The following is a 19,352-nucleotide window of genomic DNA, read 5'->3' on the forward strand; positions in this document are numbered from 1 at the left end:
TTCGTAAGTCACCGTGTCAATTCAGAATTAAACTATTCATAATTTTCGCGCTAAATTTAAATAGTTTTAAAGTTGAAAACGGTCATATTTGATTTTTTGAAGTACTGTTTGCTTTTATATTTATGTAGTCTTAAATGTGATGACATTTGTAATTAACATATTAGCACACTTGCAACATCGTGTTGTAACAAATAGCAGAGTATTTGTAATGCAGTCTTACAAGCTGGGACCTCGTGACGATGAGTCAGCTGTAACAGTCTGCCCAGGTATTCCAAGTAATACCGGCCGCACTGTAGCTGATCATTTAGTCATTTTATCATTCCTGTACCTTTGTTTGTTGTCTAACGCCGCACTCAGCTATATTCCAGCTACATGACGGCATTCTGTAAATAATGGAGTCTGGACCAGAGAATCCAGTGATAGACATCACGAGCATCGATCTACGCAATTGGGATATGATGACATCCATCAACCAAGTCAGCGAGTCTGACCACCCGATCCCGCTAGTCACGTCTTACAAGAATAGTCCCTTTTTACGGCAAGCATGGGTTGCTGAAGACCTATTCTATCCCGTTCTTAACGTTTATAACTATGGTTGATCTCAACGAGTGAGTGAGTGAGTGAGTGAGGTTTTTCGCTGCTTTTAGCAATATTCCAGCAATATTACGGTGGGTGACACCAGAAATATGCCTGTACTCACGCGGAGAATCGAAGTCGGGCCTTCTGCCTGACGAAAGATGAGAAATTGGCCGGTTTGGCGCGTCATATGGCGGGTGCGTGGTTGACAAACGTTGCCATGTTAACCCCGCTCAGTCAGTCAATAAATGGAACAAATGCCACGTACTAAAACAGTAACATCGGGAGAAAATGCTGGTTGAGCGTGGGTCGCCAAATAGATAGAATTACTGTTTTGAGGAAAATATTTAATCCAGATTTGTGACAACAGTCGCCTAAATAACATCAACTATATTAAACATTCACATATGTGTATTACGACCACAAGCTCGCAATTACCAGACAATTGAAGCATACAATTCGTATAGTGAAACATTTCGTTGTTGACTAAAGCAATCAATGAACATGGAGGGTGTCAGCTGTTGATGTAACTTATCCATTTATTGACGCCGGAGCATGCATGGCTCGTACGTGTCAGTTGGTCGATTTACAATCTTTCGAATTTTAACTTCCCTTCCGCTGTCCGCTGTTGTTGTCCCTAGTTTGTCCCCTGTATTTCACTTAGAATTTTAACTTCCCTTCAACAGCATTTGGTTTTTCCAGCGCCCGAGATAGCGTTCTTCGTGAAATATATTCGCCGCGAAGGTAAGTGGAAGGGGTGGAAGTGGATTGGGGATAACTAATTTAAATCCTCTCATGCCCACATGCAATACAACACATATCTACGGCTGTTTTAGTGCTAAGATCGCTTTGTGTGACGGGGCCCGCAACAATTAGGTATGTCTAAGTAGCTAACGTTCCTTGAATGGGGCGGGTTATGTCATGATATTTTCATGAAAGGTGGAGGGGGTAATTCTGGAATATTCGTTCGTTCGTTCGTTCGTTTGTTCATTCACGTACTATTGTTCACAAATACGTGGCTTTATATATTTTGTTGCATACTGCAAACTAGTCCTTTATTGATCGCTTCTTTGTTGCCGTCCCAGTTGTGGCCAAATTTGAAGGTAAATAAATCAATAAAAAACTATGTCTTTATGCCATTTGGATTCAACATTGTATGGAATTCTGGGAGGGACATTGTCGCATTGGCATTGTCGCGCTTTGTTTAATTTTGACACATTTTGCCTATTTTTTTTGTAAGGGCGACACTGCGATAATGTCCTTTCTGGGATTCCATAATAAATGTATTTAAAATGGGCTAAGCTTTTGGGCAACTCTGCACAGCGAATCGCGGCGCCTTTGACGACTGGGCCACCCGTGCCCCCAGTTATTATGATGTTTTGGTTCTTAGTAAGTGCAATAATACTAAATTGAGGAGCAAAAGAAACTATATTTTAAAATGTTTCTTTCAATTTCAATTCAAGTTAGCCATACTATGTCCAAAACACGATCTCTACTGGCGCTTAGTCAGCACTCAAAGAATACATGTACAGTAAACTACGGTTATAACGAACCCAAAGGGATCACTAATTTTAGTTCGTTATAACCGTAGTTCGTTATAAGCATATATACAGCATGTATACAACAAATGGCCGGGACCAAAAAATATATTCGTTATATATTCGTCTGTTCGTTATAAGCGTGTTCGTTATAAACGTAGTTTTCTGTAAATGGTTATATTTTTTCAAAGTAAATGTATTTTGATTTAAAAAATTAAAAACATAAAAAGGAATTGTTTCGCACACTACACAACTGATGGTGGGTTTCTTAGACATCATGTGTTTGTTAATCAATAAATGTGTTTTGTTTTCGGCACAAGTTTACACAGTTTCAAATATTGTAGGTGTCATGTGGTTGCATAGTCATTTCTTATATTTCTTTTCACTGAACCAATAATATATTTTTACACAAAATTACGCAGCCACAGATTACATTTTACAAACGTTTGCAGAAATGAGTGGTGGTTAAATAGACATAATCAAATTTAACAACAGTTATTTCAATTTTCAATTGCATAATCAGAAGCTCCTCTGTCCATCCGTTTATAAGCACTTGATTCCTTGTTCTGTAAACCCATTTTCAAAAATCATTTTCACTGGTAAACAGGTTTAGATTGAAAACACGTGTTTAGATCGTAAACCGAAATCTATTCACGCTCCCTACCCTATAATATTTATGCGTTTAGGGTTATTAATAATATATTTATAATACAGATCTAGACCTAAAAAAAAGTTTAGATTTGAAACTCGAATTAAATGTGATTGAACATTTAAACGCGTTAAAATTATGAGACAAGGAACATGCTTACGTTTGGTTTTGGGTCATTGTTTACGCTCACCTTTTCGAGAAACACCTGGCATCATTACTATTTGGTAGTTATCATAAACACTGCTTACGTCAAAGTGAGTGAGTGAGTTGGGTTTAACGCCGCTTTTAACAGTATTCCAGTTATATCGCGGCGTGTCAGATTAATGTGGGAGGAAAGCCCGAAGTGATGCAGGTCAGACGTTTACCACTTCGGTGAAACCCACGAGCACGGGTATGGTGCTGACAAACCTAGAAACATAATCGGGGCGAACCGGGATTCGAACCCACAATCATAGGTTTCTGGCGTGCCCAAGGGACGCAACTCTTCACAGTGAATCGCGGCGCCTTAGACGACTGGGCCACTTATGTCATACTGTTAAAAATGCTTCCCAATATCAAGAACAGTTTAACAATTCCAACCTTTGAAATGATGATAACCATTGCGATAGCTTCATTGTTGGGATTGTTAGGCAAAGAGCCGTGGAGAAAGAAAGGCCAGATTTAAAATAAACATAAAAGTGAATCGATAGAGAAATGACATTTCTCATTTATCATCTTGATTGTTTAGATGCTGTCGTCGTCATTCAATAAATCAGCAAAGAAAGAACAATTGCGTCATAAGAAACCAAAGACTGTGATGTCAGGAAATCAATCAAGGCATGACGAATCGGTCAGTTTTTCACTGCATTTTTCCGAATACGAAAAACATGAAATCATGGTCTGATAGAGTTTAGAATCAGTCAAATTTAAGCATTAAGCAGGTGACATATGAGATACGTTTGTCACCAGCATCGTAGTGCGGGCTTTGCAGCTGACTGAGGCACATCACCATCAGTCCGTTGTTCCACTGTGTCGCGCCTACCGTGTCTTAGAGGTTGTATTTTGAGAGATGGACTGAAGCTGAGTAAACTTACGTGTATCAAAGCTAGTGTTTGTTGCCGTCCCAGTTGTGGCCAAATTTGAAGGTAAATAAATCAATAAAAAACTATGTCTTTATGCCATTTGGATTCAACATTGTATGGAATTCTGGGAGGGACATTGTCGCATTGGCATTGTCGCGCTTTGGTTAATTTTGACACATTTTGCCTATTTTTTTTGTAAGGGCGACACTGCGATAATGTCCTTTCTGGGATTCCATAATAAATGTATTTAAAATGGGCTAAGCTTTCCTTCAATAGCTCAACTATCACGTGTCTGTCTGCCTGCCGCTATGACCAGTTTATACAGAAATGACTCAAATTATGCTAATTGATTCATGTGACTGTGATGTAACCTTAAACCTGTTGATACGTAGCAGATGGTGTTATCGCCTTCCCGTTGAAACAGGCATAATACACCTATTTATATATTTGGATAGGTCAAACAAATAATTGTAGGTAAAGTCATCTAATTTCAATCTAATAGGATATGTATACTAAGAAAACATGGTTATTTCAATGTAATAATTCTAACACATAGTCACCATCAAATGACAAATATGCTACTGTAAGCCTCAACTTGGTCTGTAAAAGTGTGAAAAACATTCTCTCAAACTGTGCCCCAAGCAACGTAAATTTAACACACGGAGATACTTAACATTCACGTGTGTGTGTGTTTTCGTGTTCGTGTTCGTGTGTGTGTGTTCGTTCGTGCGTGCGTGTGTTCGTGTGTGTGTGTGTGTTCGTGTTTGTGTATGTGTTTTTTTTCGTGTTCGTGTGTGTGTGTTCGTGTTCGTGCGTGTTTTGTGTGTGTTCGTGTTCGTGCGTGTTTTGTGTGTGTGTGTGTTTTGTGTGTGTGTGTGTGTTTTGTGTGTGTGTGTGTGTTTTGTGTTTTGTGTTTTGTGTGTGTTTTGTGTGTGTGTGTGTGTGTGTGTGTGTGTGTGTTTTGTGTGTGTTTTGTGTGTGTGTGTGTGTGTGCGTGCGTGCGCTCGCACGTAGTGACAGTGACGGTCTGGTCTTTATTTCACTGTATACATTAGGTTTGTATTGTGCGTGTTTTGTGTGTGTTCGTGTTCGTGCGTGTTTTGTGTGTGTGTGTGCGTGTGTGCGTGCGTGCGTGCGTGCGTGCGCGCGCTCGCACGTAGTGACAGTGACGGTCTGGTCTTTATTTCACTGTATACATTAGGTTTGTATTGTATAGTATATCTGTTTCCATGCAGTTAGTTGTGGTGGAGGATGTTCGGCAAGGCAAGTTCAGTCGTGCACGTGGCCTCTTACTCGGGGAACTACGTCAGGAAAAGATGGATCCTCAGGATCACCCTCATCTCTCTGCTCATCCTCGGGGGTTTCGTGACCCTTGTGATCCGCAACCGTCCTAGGGGCCTTTGGATCCCGACCACGCCCGACCTGTGTGAAATATGGAAAGGTACAGTGTAAAATCAAACTTCAATCGACTCGATGTACCGCCACCGAGTGCTCTTTCAAGCCCCGATCAATCCCAAAGACGAGTCCTACATCATCGGGACCCACACGTTCTTGGACTTAAGACAACGCTATCAGACAACAGTTGGTGTCGTGTGCAAAATGGAATTTCATTTGACATATTAAGATCACGTGTAACGTTCGGTCATCCAGTATTGCCCCTTGTATTTCCCTTTATATGTCTCCTTGTATTTCCCTGTTTTTGTCCCTAGTTTTCCCCTTGTATTTCACTTAGTATATCCGCTGTTGTTGTCCCTAGTTTGTCCCCTGTATTTCACTTTGTATATCTGCTGTTGTTGTCCCTAGTTTGTCCCCTGTATTTCACTTAGTATGCCCGCTGTTGTTGTCCCTAGTTTCCCCCCTGTATTTCACTTTGTATGTCCGCTGTTGTTGTCCCTAGTTTACCCCCTGTATTTCACTTAGTATGCCCGCTGTTGTTGTCCCTAGTTTCCCCCCTGTATTTCACTTTGTATGTCCGCTGTTGTTGTCCTTAGTTTCCCCCCTGTATTTCACTTAGTATGTCCGCTGTTGTTGTCCCTAGTTTCCCCCCTGTATTTCACTTAGTATGTCCGCTGTTGTTATCCCTAGTTTCCCCCCTGTATTTCACTTAGTATGTCCGCTGTTGTTGTCCCTAGTTTCCCCACTGTATTTCACTTAGTATGTCCGCTGTTGTTGTCCCTGGTTTGTCCCCTGTATTTCACTTAGTATGTCCGCTGTTGTTGTCCCTGGTTTGTCCCCTGTATTTCACTTCGTATGTCCGCTGTTGTTGTCCCTGGTTTGTCCCCTGTATTTCACTTCGTATGTCCGCTGTTGTTGTCCCTAGTTTCCCCCCTGTATTTCACTTCGTATGTCCGCTGTTGTTGTCCCTAGTTTGTCCTCTGTATTTGACTTAGTATGTCCGCTGTTGTTGTCCCTAGTTTCCCCCCTGTATTTCACTTAGTATGCCCACTGTTGTGTTCCCTAGTTTGTCCCCTGTATTTCACTTAGTATGCCCGCTGTTGTTGTCCCTAGTTTGTCCCCTGTATTTCACTTTGTATGTCCGCTGTTGTTGTCCCTAGTTTGTCCCCTGTATTTCACTTAGTATGCCCGCTGTTGTTGTCCCTAGTTTGTCCCCTGTATTTCACTTTGTATGTCCGCTGTTGTTGTCCCTAGTTTGTCCTCTGTATTTCACTTCGTATGTCCGCTGTTGTTGTCCCTAGTTTGTCCCCTGTATTTCACTTTGTATGTCCGCTGTTGTTGTCCCTAGTTTGTCCCCTGTATTTCACTTAGTATGTCCGCTGTTGTTGTCCCTAGTTTGTCCCCTGTATTTCACTTAGTATATCCGCTGTTGTGTTCCCTAGTTTGTCCCCTGTATTTCACTTTATATGTCCGCTGTTGTTGTCCCTAGTTTGTCCCCTGTATTTCACTTAGTATGTCCGCTGTTGTTGTCCCTAGTTTGTCCCCTGTATTTCACTTAGTATATCCGCTGTTGTGTTCCCTAGTTTGTCCCCTGTATTTCACTTTGTATATCCGCTGTTGTTGTCCCTAGTTTCCCCCCTGTATTTCACTTTGTATATCCGCTGTTGTTGTCCCTAGTTTGTCCCCTGTATTTCACTTAGTATGTCCGCTGTTGTTGTCCCTAGTTTGTCCCCTGTATTTCACTTGGTATGCCCGCTGTTGTTGTCCCTAGTTTCCCCCCTGTATTTCACTTTGTATGTCCGCTGTTGTTGTCCCTAGTTTCCCCCCTGTATTTCACTTTGTATGTCCGCTGTTGTTGTCCCCTGTATTTCACTTAGTATGTCCGCTGTTGTTGTCCCTAGTTTGTCCCCTGTATTTCACTTGGTATGCCCGCTGTTGTTGTCCCTAGTTTGTCCCCTGTATTTCACTTAGTATATCCGCTGTTGTTGTCCCTAGTTTCCCCCCTGTATTTCACTTAGTATGTCCGCTGTTGTTGTCCCTAGTTTGTCCCCTGTATTTCACTTTGTATGTCCGCTGTTGTTGTCCCTAGTTTGTCCCCTGTATTTCACTTAGTATGTCCGCTGTTGTTGTCCCTAGTTTCCCCCCTGTATTTCACTTAGTATGCCCACTGTTGTGTTCCCTAGTTTGTCCCCTGTATTTCACTTGGTATGTCCGCTGTTGTTGTCCCTAGTTTGTCCCCTGTATTTCACTTGGTATGTCCGCTGTTGTTGTCCCTAGTTTGTCCCCTGTATTTCACTTGGTATGTCCGCTGTTGTTGTCCCTAGTTTGTCCCCTGTATTTCTCTTAGTATATCCGCTGTTGTTGTCCCTAGTTTGTCCCCTGTATTTCACTTAGTATGTCCGCTGTTGTTGTCCCTAGTTCGTCCCCTGTATTTCTCTTAGTATATCCGCTGTTGTGTTCCCTAGTTTGTCCCCTGTATTTCACTTTGTATATCCGCTGTTGTTGTCCCTAGTTTCCCCCCTGTATTTCACTTTGTATATCCGCTGTTGTTGTCCCTAGTTTGTCCCCTGTATTTCACTTAGTATGTCCGCTGTTGTTGTCCCTAGTTTGTCCCCTGTATTTCACTTGGTATGCCCGCTGTTGTTGTCCCTAGTTTCCCCCCTGTATTTCACTTTGTATGTCCGCTGTTGTTGTCCCTAGTTTCCCCCCTGTATTTCACTTTGTATGTCCGCTGTTGTTGTCCCCTGTATTTCACTTTGTATGCCCGCTGTTGTTGTCCCTAGTTTCCCCCCTGTATTTCACTTAGTATGCCCACTGTTGTGTTCCCTAGTTTGTCCCCTGTATTTCACTTGGTATGTCCGCTGTTGTTGTCCCTAGTTTGTCCCCTGTATTTCACTTGGTATGTCCGCTGTTGTTGTCCCTAGTTTGTCCCCTGTATTTCACTTGGTATGTCCGCTGTTGTTGTCCCTAGTTTGTCCCCTGTATTTCTCTTAGTATATCCGCTGTTGTTGTCCCTAGTTTGTCCCCTGTATTTCACTTAGTATGTCCGCTGTTGTTGTCCCTAGTTCGTCCCCTGTATTTCTCTTAGTATATCCGCTGTTGTGTTCCCTAGTTTGTCCCCTGTATTTCACTTTGTATATCCGCTGTTGTTGTCCCTAGTTTCCCCCCTGTATTTCACTTTGTATATCCGCTGTTGTTGTCCCTAGTTTCCCCCCTGTATTTCACTTTGTATGTCCGCTGTTGTTGTCCCTAGTTTCCCCCCTGTATTTCACTTTGTATGTCCGCTGTTGTTGTCCCCTGTATTTCACTTAGTATATCCGCTGTTATGTTCCCTAGTTTGTCCCCTGTATTTCACTTAGTATGTCCGCTGTTGTTGTCCCTAGTTCGTCCCCTGTATTTCACTTAGTATGTCCGCTGTTGTTGTCCCTAGTTTGTCCCCTGTATTTCACTTTGTATGTCCGCTGTTGTTGTCCCTAGTTTGTCCCCTGTATTTCACTTAGTATGTCCGCTGTTGTTGTCCCTAGTTTCCCCCTGTATTTCACTTTGTATGTCCGCTGTTGTTGTCCCCTGTATTTGACTTAGTATGTCCGCTGTTGTTGTCCCTAGTTTGTCCCCTGTATTTTACTTGGTATGCCCGCTGTTGTTGTCCCTAGTTTGTCCCCTGTATTTCACTTAGTATATCCGCTGTTGTTGTCCCTAGTTTCCCCCCTGTATTTCACTTAGTATGTCCGCTGTTGTTGTCCCTAGTTTGTCCCCTGTATTTCACTTTGTATGTCCGCTGTTGTTGTCCCTAGTTTGTCCCCTGTATTTCACTTAGTATGTCCGCTGTTGTTGTCCCTAGTTTGTCCCCTGTATTTCACTTAGTATGTCCGCTGTTGTTGTCCCTAGTTCGTCCCCTGTATTTCACTTAGCATATCTGCTGTTGTGTTCCCTAGTTTGTCCCCTGTATTTCACTTTGTATATCCGCTGTTGTTGTCCCTAGTTTCCCCCCTGTATTTCACTTTGTATATCCGCTGTTGTTGTCCCTAGTTTGTCCCCTGTATTTCACTTTGTATATCCGCTGTTGTTGTCCCTAGTTTGTCCCCTGTATTTCACTTAGTATATCCGCTGTTGTTGTCCCTAGTTTCCCCCCTGTATTTCACTTAGTATGTCCGCTGTTGTTGTCCCTAGTTTGTCCCCTGTATTTCACTTTGTATGTCCGCTGTTGTTGTCCCTAGTTTGTCCCCTGTATTTCACTTAGTATGTCCGCTGTTGTTGTCCCTAGTTTGTCCCCTGTATTTCACTTAGTATGTCCGCTGTTGTTGTCCCTAGTTCGTCCCCTGTATTTCACTTAGCATATCTGCTGTTGTGTTCCCTAGTTTGTCCCCTGTATTTCACTTTGTATATCCGCTGTTGTTGTCCCTAGTTTCCCCCCTGTATTTCACTTTGTATATCCGCTGTTGTTGTCCCTAGTTTGTCCCCTGTATTTCACTTAGTATGTCCGCTGTTGTTGTCCCTAGTTTGTCCCCTGTATTTCACTTGGTATGCCCGCTGTTGTTGTCCCTAGTTTCCCCCCTGTATTTCACTTTGTATGTCCGCTGTTGTTGTCCCTAGTTTCCCCCCTGTATTTCACTTTGTATGTCCGCTGTTGTTGTCCCCTGTATTTCACTTAGTATGTCCGCTGTTGTTGTCCCTAGTTTGTCCCCTGTATTTCACTTGGTATGCCCGCTGTTGTTGTCCCTAGTTTGTCCCCTGTATTTCACTTAGTATATCCGCTGTTGTTGTCCCTAGTTTCCCCCCTGTATTTCACTTAGTATGTCCGCTGTTGTTGTCCCTAGTTTGTCCCCTGTATTTCACTTTGTATGTCCGCTGTTGTTGTCCCTAGTTTGTCCCCTGTATTTCACTTAGTATGTCCGCTGTTGTTGTCCCTAGTTTCCCCCCTGTATTTCACTTAGTATGCCCACTGTTGTGTTCCCTAGTTTGTCCCCTGTATTTCACTTGGTATGTCCGCTGTTGTTGTCCCTAGTTTGTCCCCTGTATTTCACTTGGTATGTCCGCTGTTGTTGTCCCTAGTTTGTCCCCTGTATTTCACTTGGTATGTCCGCTGTTGTTGTCCCTAGTTTGTCCCCTGTATTTCTCTTAGTATATCCGCTGTTGTTGTCCCTAGTTTGTCCCCTGTATTTCACTTAGTATGTCCGCTGTTGTTGTCCCTAGTTCGTCCCCTGTATTTCTCTTAGTATATCCGCTGTTGTGTTCCCTAGTTTGTCCCCTGTATTTCACTTTGTATATCCGCTGTTGTTGTCCCTAGTTTCCCCCCTGTATTTCACTTTGTATATCCGCTGTTGTTGTCCCTAGTTTGTCCCCTGTATTTCACTTAGTATGTCCGCTGTTGTTGTCCCTAGTTTGTCCCCTGTATTTCACTTGGTATGCCCGCTGTTGTTGTCCCTAGTTTCCCCCCTGTATTTCACTTTGTATGTCCGCTGTTGTTGTCCCTAGTTTCCCCCCTGTATTTCACTTTGTATGTCCGCTGTTGTTGTCCCCTGTATTTCACTTAGTATGTCCGCTGTTGTTGTCCCTAGTTTGTCCCCTGTATTTCACTTGGTATGCCCGCTGTTGTTGTCCCTAGTTTGTCCCCTGTATTTCACTTAGTATATCCGCTGTTGTTGTCCCTAGTTTCCCCCCTGTATTTCACTTAGTATGTCCGCTGTTGTTGTCCCTAGTTTGTCCCCTGTATTTCACTTTGTATGTCCGCTGTTGTTGTCCCTAGTTTGTCCCCTGTATTTCACTTTGTATGCCCGCTGTTGTTGTCCCTAGTTTCCCCCCTGTATTTCACTTAGTATGCCCACTGTTGTGTTCCCTAGTTTGTCCCCTGTATTTCACTTGGTATGTCCGCTGTTGTTGTCCCTAGTTTGTCCCCTGTATTTCACTTGGTATGTCCGCTGTTGTTGTCCCTAGTTTGTCCCCTGTATTTCACTTGGTATGTCCGCTGTTGTTGTCCCTAGTTTGTCCCCTGTATTTCTCTTAGTATATCCGCTGTTGTTGTCCCTAGTTTGTCCCCTGTATTTCACTTAGTATGTCCGCTGTTGTTGTCCCTAGTTCGTCCCCTGTATTTCTCTTAGTATATCCGCTGTTGTGTTCCCTAGTTTGTCCCCTGTATTTCACTTTGTATATCCGCTGTTGTTGTCCCTAGTTTCCCCCCTGTATTTCACTTTGTATGTCCGCTGTTGTTGTCCCTAGTTTCCCCCCTGTATTTCACTTTGTATGTCCGCTGTTGTTGTCCCCTGTATTTCACTTAGTATATCCGCTGTTATGTTCCCTAGTTTGTCCCCTGTATTTCACTTAGTATGTCCGCTGTTGTTGTCCCTAGTTTCCCCCCTGTATTTCACTTAGTATGTCCGCTGTTGTTGTCCCTAGTTTGTCCCCTGTATTTCACTTTGTATGTCCGCTGTTGTTGTCCCTAGTTTGTCCCCTGTATTTCACTTAGTATGTCCGCTGTTGTTGTCCCTAGTTTCCCCCTGTATTTCACTTTGTATGTCCGCTGTTGTTGTCCCCTGTATTTGACTTAGTATGTCCGCTGTTGTTGTCCCTAGTTTGTCCCCTGTATTTTACTTGGTATGCCCGCTGTTGTTGTCCCTAGTTTGTCCCCTGTATTTCACTTAGTATATCCGCTGTTGTTGTCCCTAGTTTCCCCCCTGTATTTCACTTGGTATGTCCGCTGTTGTTGTCCCTAGTTTGTCCCCTGTATTTCACTTGGTATGTCCGCTGTTGTTGTCCCTAGTTTGTCCCCTGTATTTCTCTTAGTATATCCGCTGTTGTTGTCCCTAGTTTGTCCCCTGTATTTCACTTAGTATGTCCGCTGTTGTTGTCCCTAGTTCGTCCCCTGTATTTCACTTAGCATATCTGCTGTTGTGTTCCCTAGTTTGTCCCCTGTATTTCACTTTGTATATCCGCTGTTGTTGTCCCTAGTTTGTCCCCTGTATTTCACTTAGTATGTCCGCTGTTGTTGTCCCTAGTTTGTCCCCTGTATTTCACTTTGTATGTCCGCTGTTGTTGTCCCTAGTTTGTCCCCTGTATTTCACTTAGTATGTCCGCTGTTGTTGTCCCTAGTTTGTCCCCTGTATTTCACTTAGTATGTCCGCTGTTGTTGTCCCTAGTTCGTCCCCTGTATTTCACTTAGCATATCTGCTGTTGTGTTCCCTAGTTTGTCCCCTGTATTTCACTTTGTATATCCGCTGTTGTTGTCCCTAGTTTCCCCCCTGTATTTCACTTTGTATATCCGCTGTTGTTGTCCCTAGTTTGTCCCCTGTATTTCACTTTGTATATCCGCTGTTGTTGTCCCTAGTTTGTCCCCTGTATTTCACTTAGTATATCCGCTGTTGTTGTCCCTAGTTTCCCCCCTGTATTTCACTTAGTATGTCCGCTGTTGTTGTCCCTAGTTTGTCCCCTGTATTTCACTTTGTATGTCCGCTGTTGTTGTCCCTAGTTTGTCCCCTGTATTTCACTTAGTATGTCCGCTGTTGTTGTCCCTAGTTTGTCCCCTGTATTTCACTTAGTATGTCCGCTGTTGTTGTCCCTAGTTCGTCCCCTGTATTTCACTTAGCATATCTGCTGTTGTGTTCCCTAGTTTGTCCCCTGTATTTCACTTTGTATATCCGCTGTTGTTGTCCCTAGTTTCCCCCCTGTATTTCACTTTGTATATCCGCTGTTGTTGCCACTAGTTTTCTCCCTGTATTTTCCTTTGTATGTCTCCTGTTGTTGCCCCTCGCATTCCCCCTGTATTTCCCTTTGTATGTCTCCTGTTGTTGCCCCTAGTATTCCCCCTGTATTTTCCTTTGTATGTCTCCTGTTGTTGTCACTAGTATTCCCCCTGTATTTTCCTTTGTATGTCTCCTGTTGTTGCCACTAGTTTTCCCCCTGTATTTTCCTTTGTATGTCTCCTGTTGTTGCCACTAGTATTCCCCCTGTATTTTCCTTTGTATGTCTCCTTTTGTTGTCACTAGTTTTCTCCCTGTATTTTCCTTTGTATGTCTCCTGTTGTTGCCCCTAGTATTCCCCCTGTAGTTTCCTTTGTATGTCTCCTGTTGTTGTCACTAGTATTCCCCCTGTATTTTCCTTTGTATGTCTCCTGTTGTTGTCACTAGTATTCCCCCTGTATTTTCCTTTGTATGTCTCCTGTTGTTGCCACTAGTTTTCTCCCTGTATTTTCCTTTGTATGTCTCCTGTTGTTGTCACTAGTATTCCCCCTGTATTTTCCTTTGTTTGTCTCCTGTTGTTGCCACTAGTTTTCTCCCTGTATTTTCCTTTGTATGTCTCCTGTTGTTGTCACTAGCTTTCTCCCTGTATTTTCCTTTGTATGTCTCCTGTTGTTGTCACTAGTTTTCTCCCTGTATTTCCCTTTGTATGTCTCCTGTTGTTGCCCCTAGTATTCTCCCTGTATTTTCCTTTGTATGTCTCCTGTTGTTGCCCCTAGTATTCCCCCTATATTTTCCTTTGTATGTCTCCTGTTGTTGTCACTAGTATTCCCCCTGTATTTTCCTTTGTATGTCTCCTGTTGTTGCCACTATTATTCCCCCTGTATTTTCCTTTGTATGTCTCCTGTTGTTGCCACTAGTTTTCTCCCTGTATTTTCCTTTGTATGTCTCCTGTTGTTGTCACTAGTATTCCCCCTGTATTTTCCTTTGTATGTCTCCTGTTTTTGCCCCTAGTTTTCCCCCTGTATTTTCCTTTGTATGTCTCCTGTTGCCACTAGTTTTCCCCCTGTATTTTCCTTTGTATGTCTCCTGTTATTGAGACTAGTTTCCCCCCTGTATTTTCCTTTGTATGTCTCCTGTTATTGAGACTAGTATTCCCCCTGTATTTTCCTTTGTATGTCTCCTGTTATTGAGACTAGTTTCCCCCCTGTATTTTCCTTTGTATGTCTCCTGTTGTTGCTCCTAGTATTCCCCCTGTATTTTCCTTTGTATGTCTCCTGTTGTTGTCCCTAGTATTCCCTCTGATATTGCCCTTGGTATGTCCATGTTTTTTGAGTACGTCTTTCCGGATCGGAAATTTTGTTAACTGAACTGATGGCGTGTTTACCCCTTTTGATATAAGCTACATCAATGTTATGGTACATTGAACTTCCTTTTTAAAGGGTTGTTCCTTCTTTCAGGGGAAACACCTCGACCCCCGGCAACGCTCTGGTGGCAATGGGCGTGTCTGATAGAATGGTTTGTGTGATGTACTTCACGTCTGGTCAAGTTCTACAAATGGCGCGGAGAAACGATCGGATGTATTAAATATCTACAATTTAATAGCGCGGCTTTATTTTTTTGCATTCGGAAATCACCGAGTACATTCGTTTTCGAGATACGTAAATCAGACATGCTTGTTTGAAAGCTTCGCTCACAAAATCCTCTACGGTGATTGACGATTTGAAGTTTCCTTGACTCAACCTTCCACTGGTTGCGCAATGTAGTAAAAGATCTGATTGTTAGCATACATATATGACAGAGAAATGTGTTGCAGGGACATGGATAGTGGTAACGGCTATCAGTGCCAGAATATGGAGTATATGGGAAACTGGCCTGTTTGCTGGGACGAACCCTACAGGCCCAAAGGAAACTGTCTTGTGTACTCTTTCGGGTAAGGTACTTACTATCCAAAGCGGAAGATTGTGAGAGCAAATCCCACAACAATTTGTTTTACCGAAGGATATTGTTCATATTACCCTGCATAAAGTTTATATTGTCCCACGTCCCGTTTTATATTACCAAAGATATTGTGGATATTACACTGCATAATGATCATATTGCATTACTTGCTTGCTTGCTTGATATTACCAAGGATATTGTTCCTATTGCATTGGTCAACGTTCAAATAATCCTACGTCCTGCTTGATATTACCAAGGATATTGTTCCTATTGCATTGGTCAACGTTCAATAATCCTACGTCCTGCTTGATATTACCAAGGATATTGTTCCTATTACGTTGCATAATAATAATATTTTCTTACATTCTGCTTTATATTACTTAGGATATTGTTCATGTTACCCTGCATAATATCTATATTGTCCCACGTTCTGCTTCTTATTACCAAGTACTTTGTTCCTATTGCATTGGTTAATGTTCATATTGTCCTACGTCCTGCTTAATATTACTCTCGACTTATACACAATTCGACGACGCTTTCACTCACAGTAACAGCAAATCAAACCATGTCAGGTATTGTGCGCAATTTCTTGATAACCTGTATTGATTTGTTTCAGTATAAACTATGACTTCAGTTTCGATGAAGCTATGGCGAAGCGAGGTTGTACTGTGTATAGTTTTGATCCGAGGTATGTTCTTCAATTATGTAGACTATTGCCATGCATGAACGTTATTAGAATAAATGAATATCAGTGACTTAATTAGTTGTCCTATAATGTTTGGCCGAAATTCTTAACTTCGTTTTAGTAATTTTGAATTCTGAATTCTTCTATTTATTTAATTCTTCTAATGATCTTTGTTAGTCAGCACCTTGTACCTGTGCTCGTGGCTCCCCCAAAGTTGTTAACGTCTCGGCCCTGATTCATCCGGAATGTTGAGGATGTTAAGTACTATTGGGCTTTCTTCCATTAAGCTGACATGCCGACGGCCTGGGTTCGAATCCCCACATGGGTAGAAACCATGAAGATAATTTCTGGTGTCCCCTGCCGTGATATTTGGGGAATATAGCTCGAACAGCCGTAAAACCAAACTCATGCACTCTTGAAAATGCTGTTCAAAGCGGCGTTAAACCAAACTCATCGTCACTGTTTCAGCATGGGGATGGTGGACCACAAACACTCTGATGGGGTGCTCTTCATGAACCTGGGTCTGGGCGCAGCCGACGATGACTCATTCCATCCAAACTTTGACTTGTATGTCAGACATTCCACCAACTGGAAGATGAGAACCCTGAAATCCATCATGGCGATGCTGGGGCACGAGAAGGTTTGTTTGTTTGTTGTTTAACCTCGCATTCAGCAATATTCCAGGTATATGACGACGGTCTGTAAATAATAGAGTCTGGACCAGACAGTCCGGTGATTGACATCATAACCATCGATCTACGCAACTGGATACGATGACATGCATCAACCAAGTCAGCGAGCCTGACCACCCGATCCCTTTAGTCGCCCATCAAGCCTTTTACGGCAAGCATGGGTTGCTGAAGATCTATTCTACCCCGGATCTTCACGGGTAGAGGAGGTTTGTAACAGGTTTGAACTTTGCGCAACGTCAATAGCACGGGCACTTTCATATTTGTTATCGTGTCATGTCAGTGAAACAACATGGAAAAAGCTTCATACTTATCACGACACATTTACACGAAATTGTTTAAAATGTGGAAACAACCTGCTGAAGGTCAAGGTCATTAAGAGTTAGTTTCAGAAAAGTAGGGCCTGGAATTCCCAAGTATTTTGCGATGACCAGGGCGTTAAACAACATTCACTCACTCACTCGTTCACTCAACTGTTTGAGATTAAATATCCAACAATACATATGTTGTGTTTATCTGGCTACGATGATAATTTATGGGCTTCATATTACTCCCAGTAAAACATATACCAAATTATAACAGGCTTTCAAATGCGAAGGGAAAAACAGTCAGACTGATAGGATAGAATTGTCCAAGACAACCCTCTCTAGTCGTACGTCTTGGGGTTTGTCAACTCACTGTAAATTTCATAAACCGGTTGGCGTCAATACCATTTTTGACTTTATTTGTATTTTTCTGGCTGAAAGTTAAAAATACATACAGCACGTTTTACTGTAACTACTATGCCTTAATAGCACTTTGATTTTCAGATTTTCTGGACATCATTAAGGAAATACATAATAATGAAATATCAGCTTTCTCCAGTCATTGAGATGAGGCAAATAATCACCGGAGGCACGGTTGGCCCAGTCGGCTAAGGCGCCGCAATTCGCTGTGCAGAGTTGGGCACACTATAGACTTCTGGTCATGAGTTCGAACCCCGTTCGCCCTGATTGTTTCTAGGTTTGTCAGCACCATACCCGTACTCGTGGTTTTCACCAAAGTGAGATCCGCATCACCGGGCTTTCCTCCCACAGCTGACACACATTGATATAACTAGAATAATGTTCAAAGCGGCGTTAAACCCAAATTCACCTACCCACTGAAATATTCATATCATAAACAGTTGAAGACTGTTAACATGCACCTAATGATGTTTCTATTTTGGATTTACAGCGCGTGATCGACGTGTTGAAGATTGACATCGAGGTGTACGAGTGGGCTGTCACCGCTAACATCATGAAGGACCAGCTATTTCCCCAAATCCGCCAGTTTCTAGTTGAATGGCATGTCTTCCCTAACGTACCATCAAGGGAAAACTTCAAGGACATCTATGATGCATATATGAGCTTAAAGGAGGCTGGCCTCCGGTCCTACCTCAAGAGCAGCTGCTGCAGGTATCATCATTACAAATACTTTAATTCCCAAGCCGACATGGCCTACGTCAACACCAAGTTGACACCCCTAGTTGAACAAGTCGGTATCTGATGACAACACAATAACTGTGGCTTGAAAGTTTATACGTATGATACATTACACTGTTTGCTGATTCACGGTGGAAAGCATTTATATTATATATTCGTGATGTTCTTTATTAACATGAACTAGCCTAGACCTAATGCTCTCTTGCCGACGGAACTTTGTGAGATGTTCCAGAAACTTACACCAATACTGTTGACGATGGAAGGATGTACATGTGTGTGTGACCCGTGAAGATCTGGGTAAGAATAGGACTTCAGCAACCCATGCTTGCCGTATAACGCGACTGTACTTGTCGTAAAAGGAGACTAATGGGATTGACATCAAACAAAGAAACATGTGTATGTTGTTATGCGGATGCAGCAACACCAGCCTGACTCACGTATTGTGCATTTGTGTATGTGTTTTTGTCTGAACCTCATGTCTATGTATGTTCTTCGGTTTACTGTCGCTAATTAAGAGTACATTGTACTATACAGATAGTGATCCACTTCTTGCCAAATGTTTATACTTTGGAACACTAACGTAACACAGGAACTTCAACACCTTTCGATGAAGTGAGTGATTGCGTTATCAAGTCCTGGGAAATGGCGAACCCATGACGAACTTGTTTCTTAATATTTCTCTTAAATTCGGATCCACGACGGACTACCTGACCCGTTTTACTCCAATCATAATAATAAACGCATAATCATAATAATTATTCATTCCTTTTTAGTAATTTTTTACTACACGTTTTTTATCATATTGTTGTTCTGTCAAATATATGTTGCTTGGGGAACATGTATACTCTTATGTAAAAGTAACAGGTGGTTTCATCGAGTGAATAGTGTTTGCATGTACCATCGTCACGTGGCTGCCATCTTCATGTGGGTGCCACCTTCACGTGGCTGCCATCTTCATGTGGGTGCCATATACATGTGTACATGTAGACGTTCATACAATTCCATGCATGGGGAAATTGATGTTTGTATATGGATCATTGTTTTTGGAAGTAAATCTAGAATGTCGGTGGCAGAATTGAAGGTGGGTCTGTTATGCTATGGGGCGGGATCACCATGATTGCCAGAACGCCATTCCATATTGTCCGTCTCGCCAGTTTGGGGGTATGACGCACATAGATCAAGTCATGTCAAACGTTCATATTTTCTCCACACATCCCTGTCGTCTTTCTGTATTGTACGGAACACCAAATCCTTTGTCTTGTAAGGTCTTCTGGCCCATATAACATACAACACAGAGGTACGAACACAAGACGTTTACTTGACACAGACAATAACGAGACTGGCTACAATAGAAATCGGATCACGCGTCATAGTCTATGATTCCACGTGCAGCCACACACTACTGTTTGGGACCGTTGCGTTCGGGCGAAGCTGTCCAGTACCGGGAACAACCTCACATCCCTCCCCTCTCAAGAAAGGTCAGGCACGACTTGATCAACACTTACGACGACTGTTTCTCTCGATGAATGATCTGATGACTTGACTTGCAGGAACTCACCATAACACTTGGATATCACAAATCCAGACTTGAAATGCTGTTTCTTGAACTTATGTCCTCCTAATATTTTCACAGCAACACGATCACCAACATTAAACATCCTTGAAACTTTCAGATGTCTGTTCTT

General features: G+C 42.5%; 1 protein-coding gene across 2 annotated transcripts; it reads left to right on the forward strand.

Moving 5' to 3' along the window:
* Positions 1 to 1,146: 1,146 nt before the first annotated feature.
* On the forward strand, positions 1,147 to 18,425 carry LOC124147896. Of its 2 annotated transcripts, XM_046518751.2 has the most exons (8): positions 1,147 to 1,320; positions 3,491 to 3,592; positions 5,060 to 5,265; positions 14,350 to 14,407; positions 14,706 to 14,822; positions 15,447 to 15,518; positions 15,984 to 16,155; positions 17,420 to 18,425. In XM_046518751.2, the coding sequence occupies exons 3-8, from the start codon at positions 5,076 to 5,078 to the stop codon at positions 17,729 to 17,731; spliced, it is 921 nt and encodes a 306-aa protein (XP_046374707.2). In that variant the 5' UTR covers positions 1,147 to 1,320; positions 3,491 to 3,592; positions 5,060 to 5,075; the 3' UTR covers positions 17,732 to 18,425. The 2 variants fall into 2 exon arrangements, with proteins under 2 accessions (XP_046374707.2, XP_046374698.2); XM_046518742.2 differs by lacking the exon at positions 3,491 to 3,592.
* The last annotated feature ends 927 nt before the right edge of the window (positions 18,426 to 19,352 follow it).

Source organism: Haliotis rufescens, unplaced genomic scaffold, assembly GCF_023055435.1.
Source record: "Haliotis rufescens isolate VD_foot unplaced genomic scaffold, xgHalRufe1.0.p SCAF_1, whole genome shotgun sequence".
Lineage (NCBI taxonomy): Eukaryota > Metazoa > Mollusca > Gastropoda > Lepetellida > Haliotidae > Haliotis > Haliotis rufescens.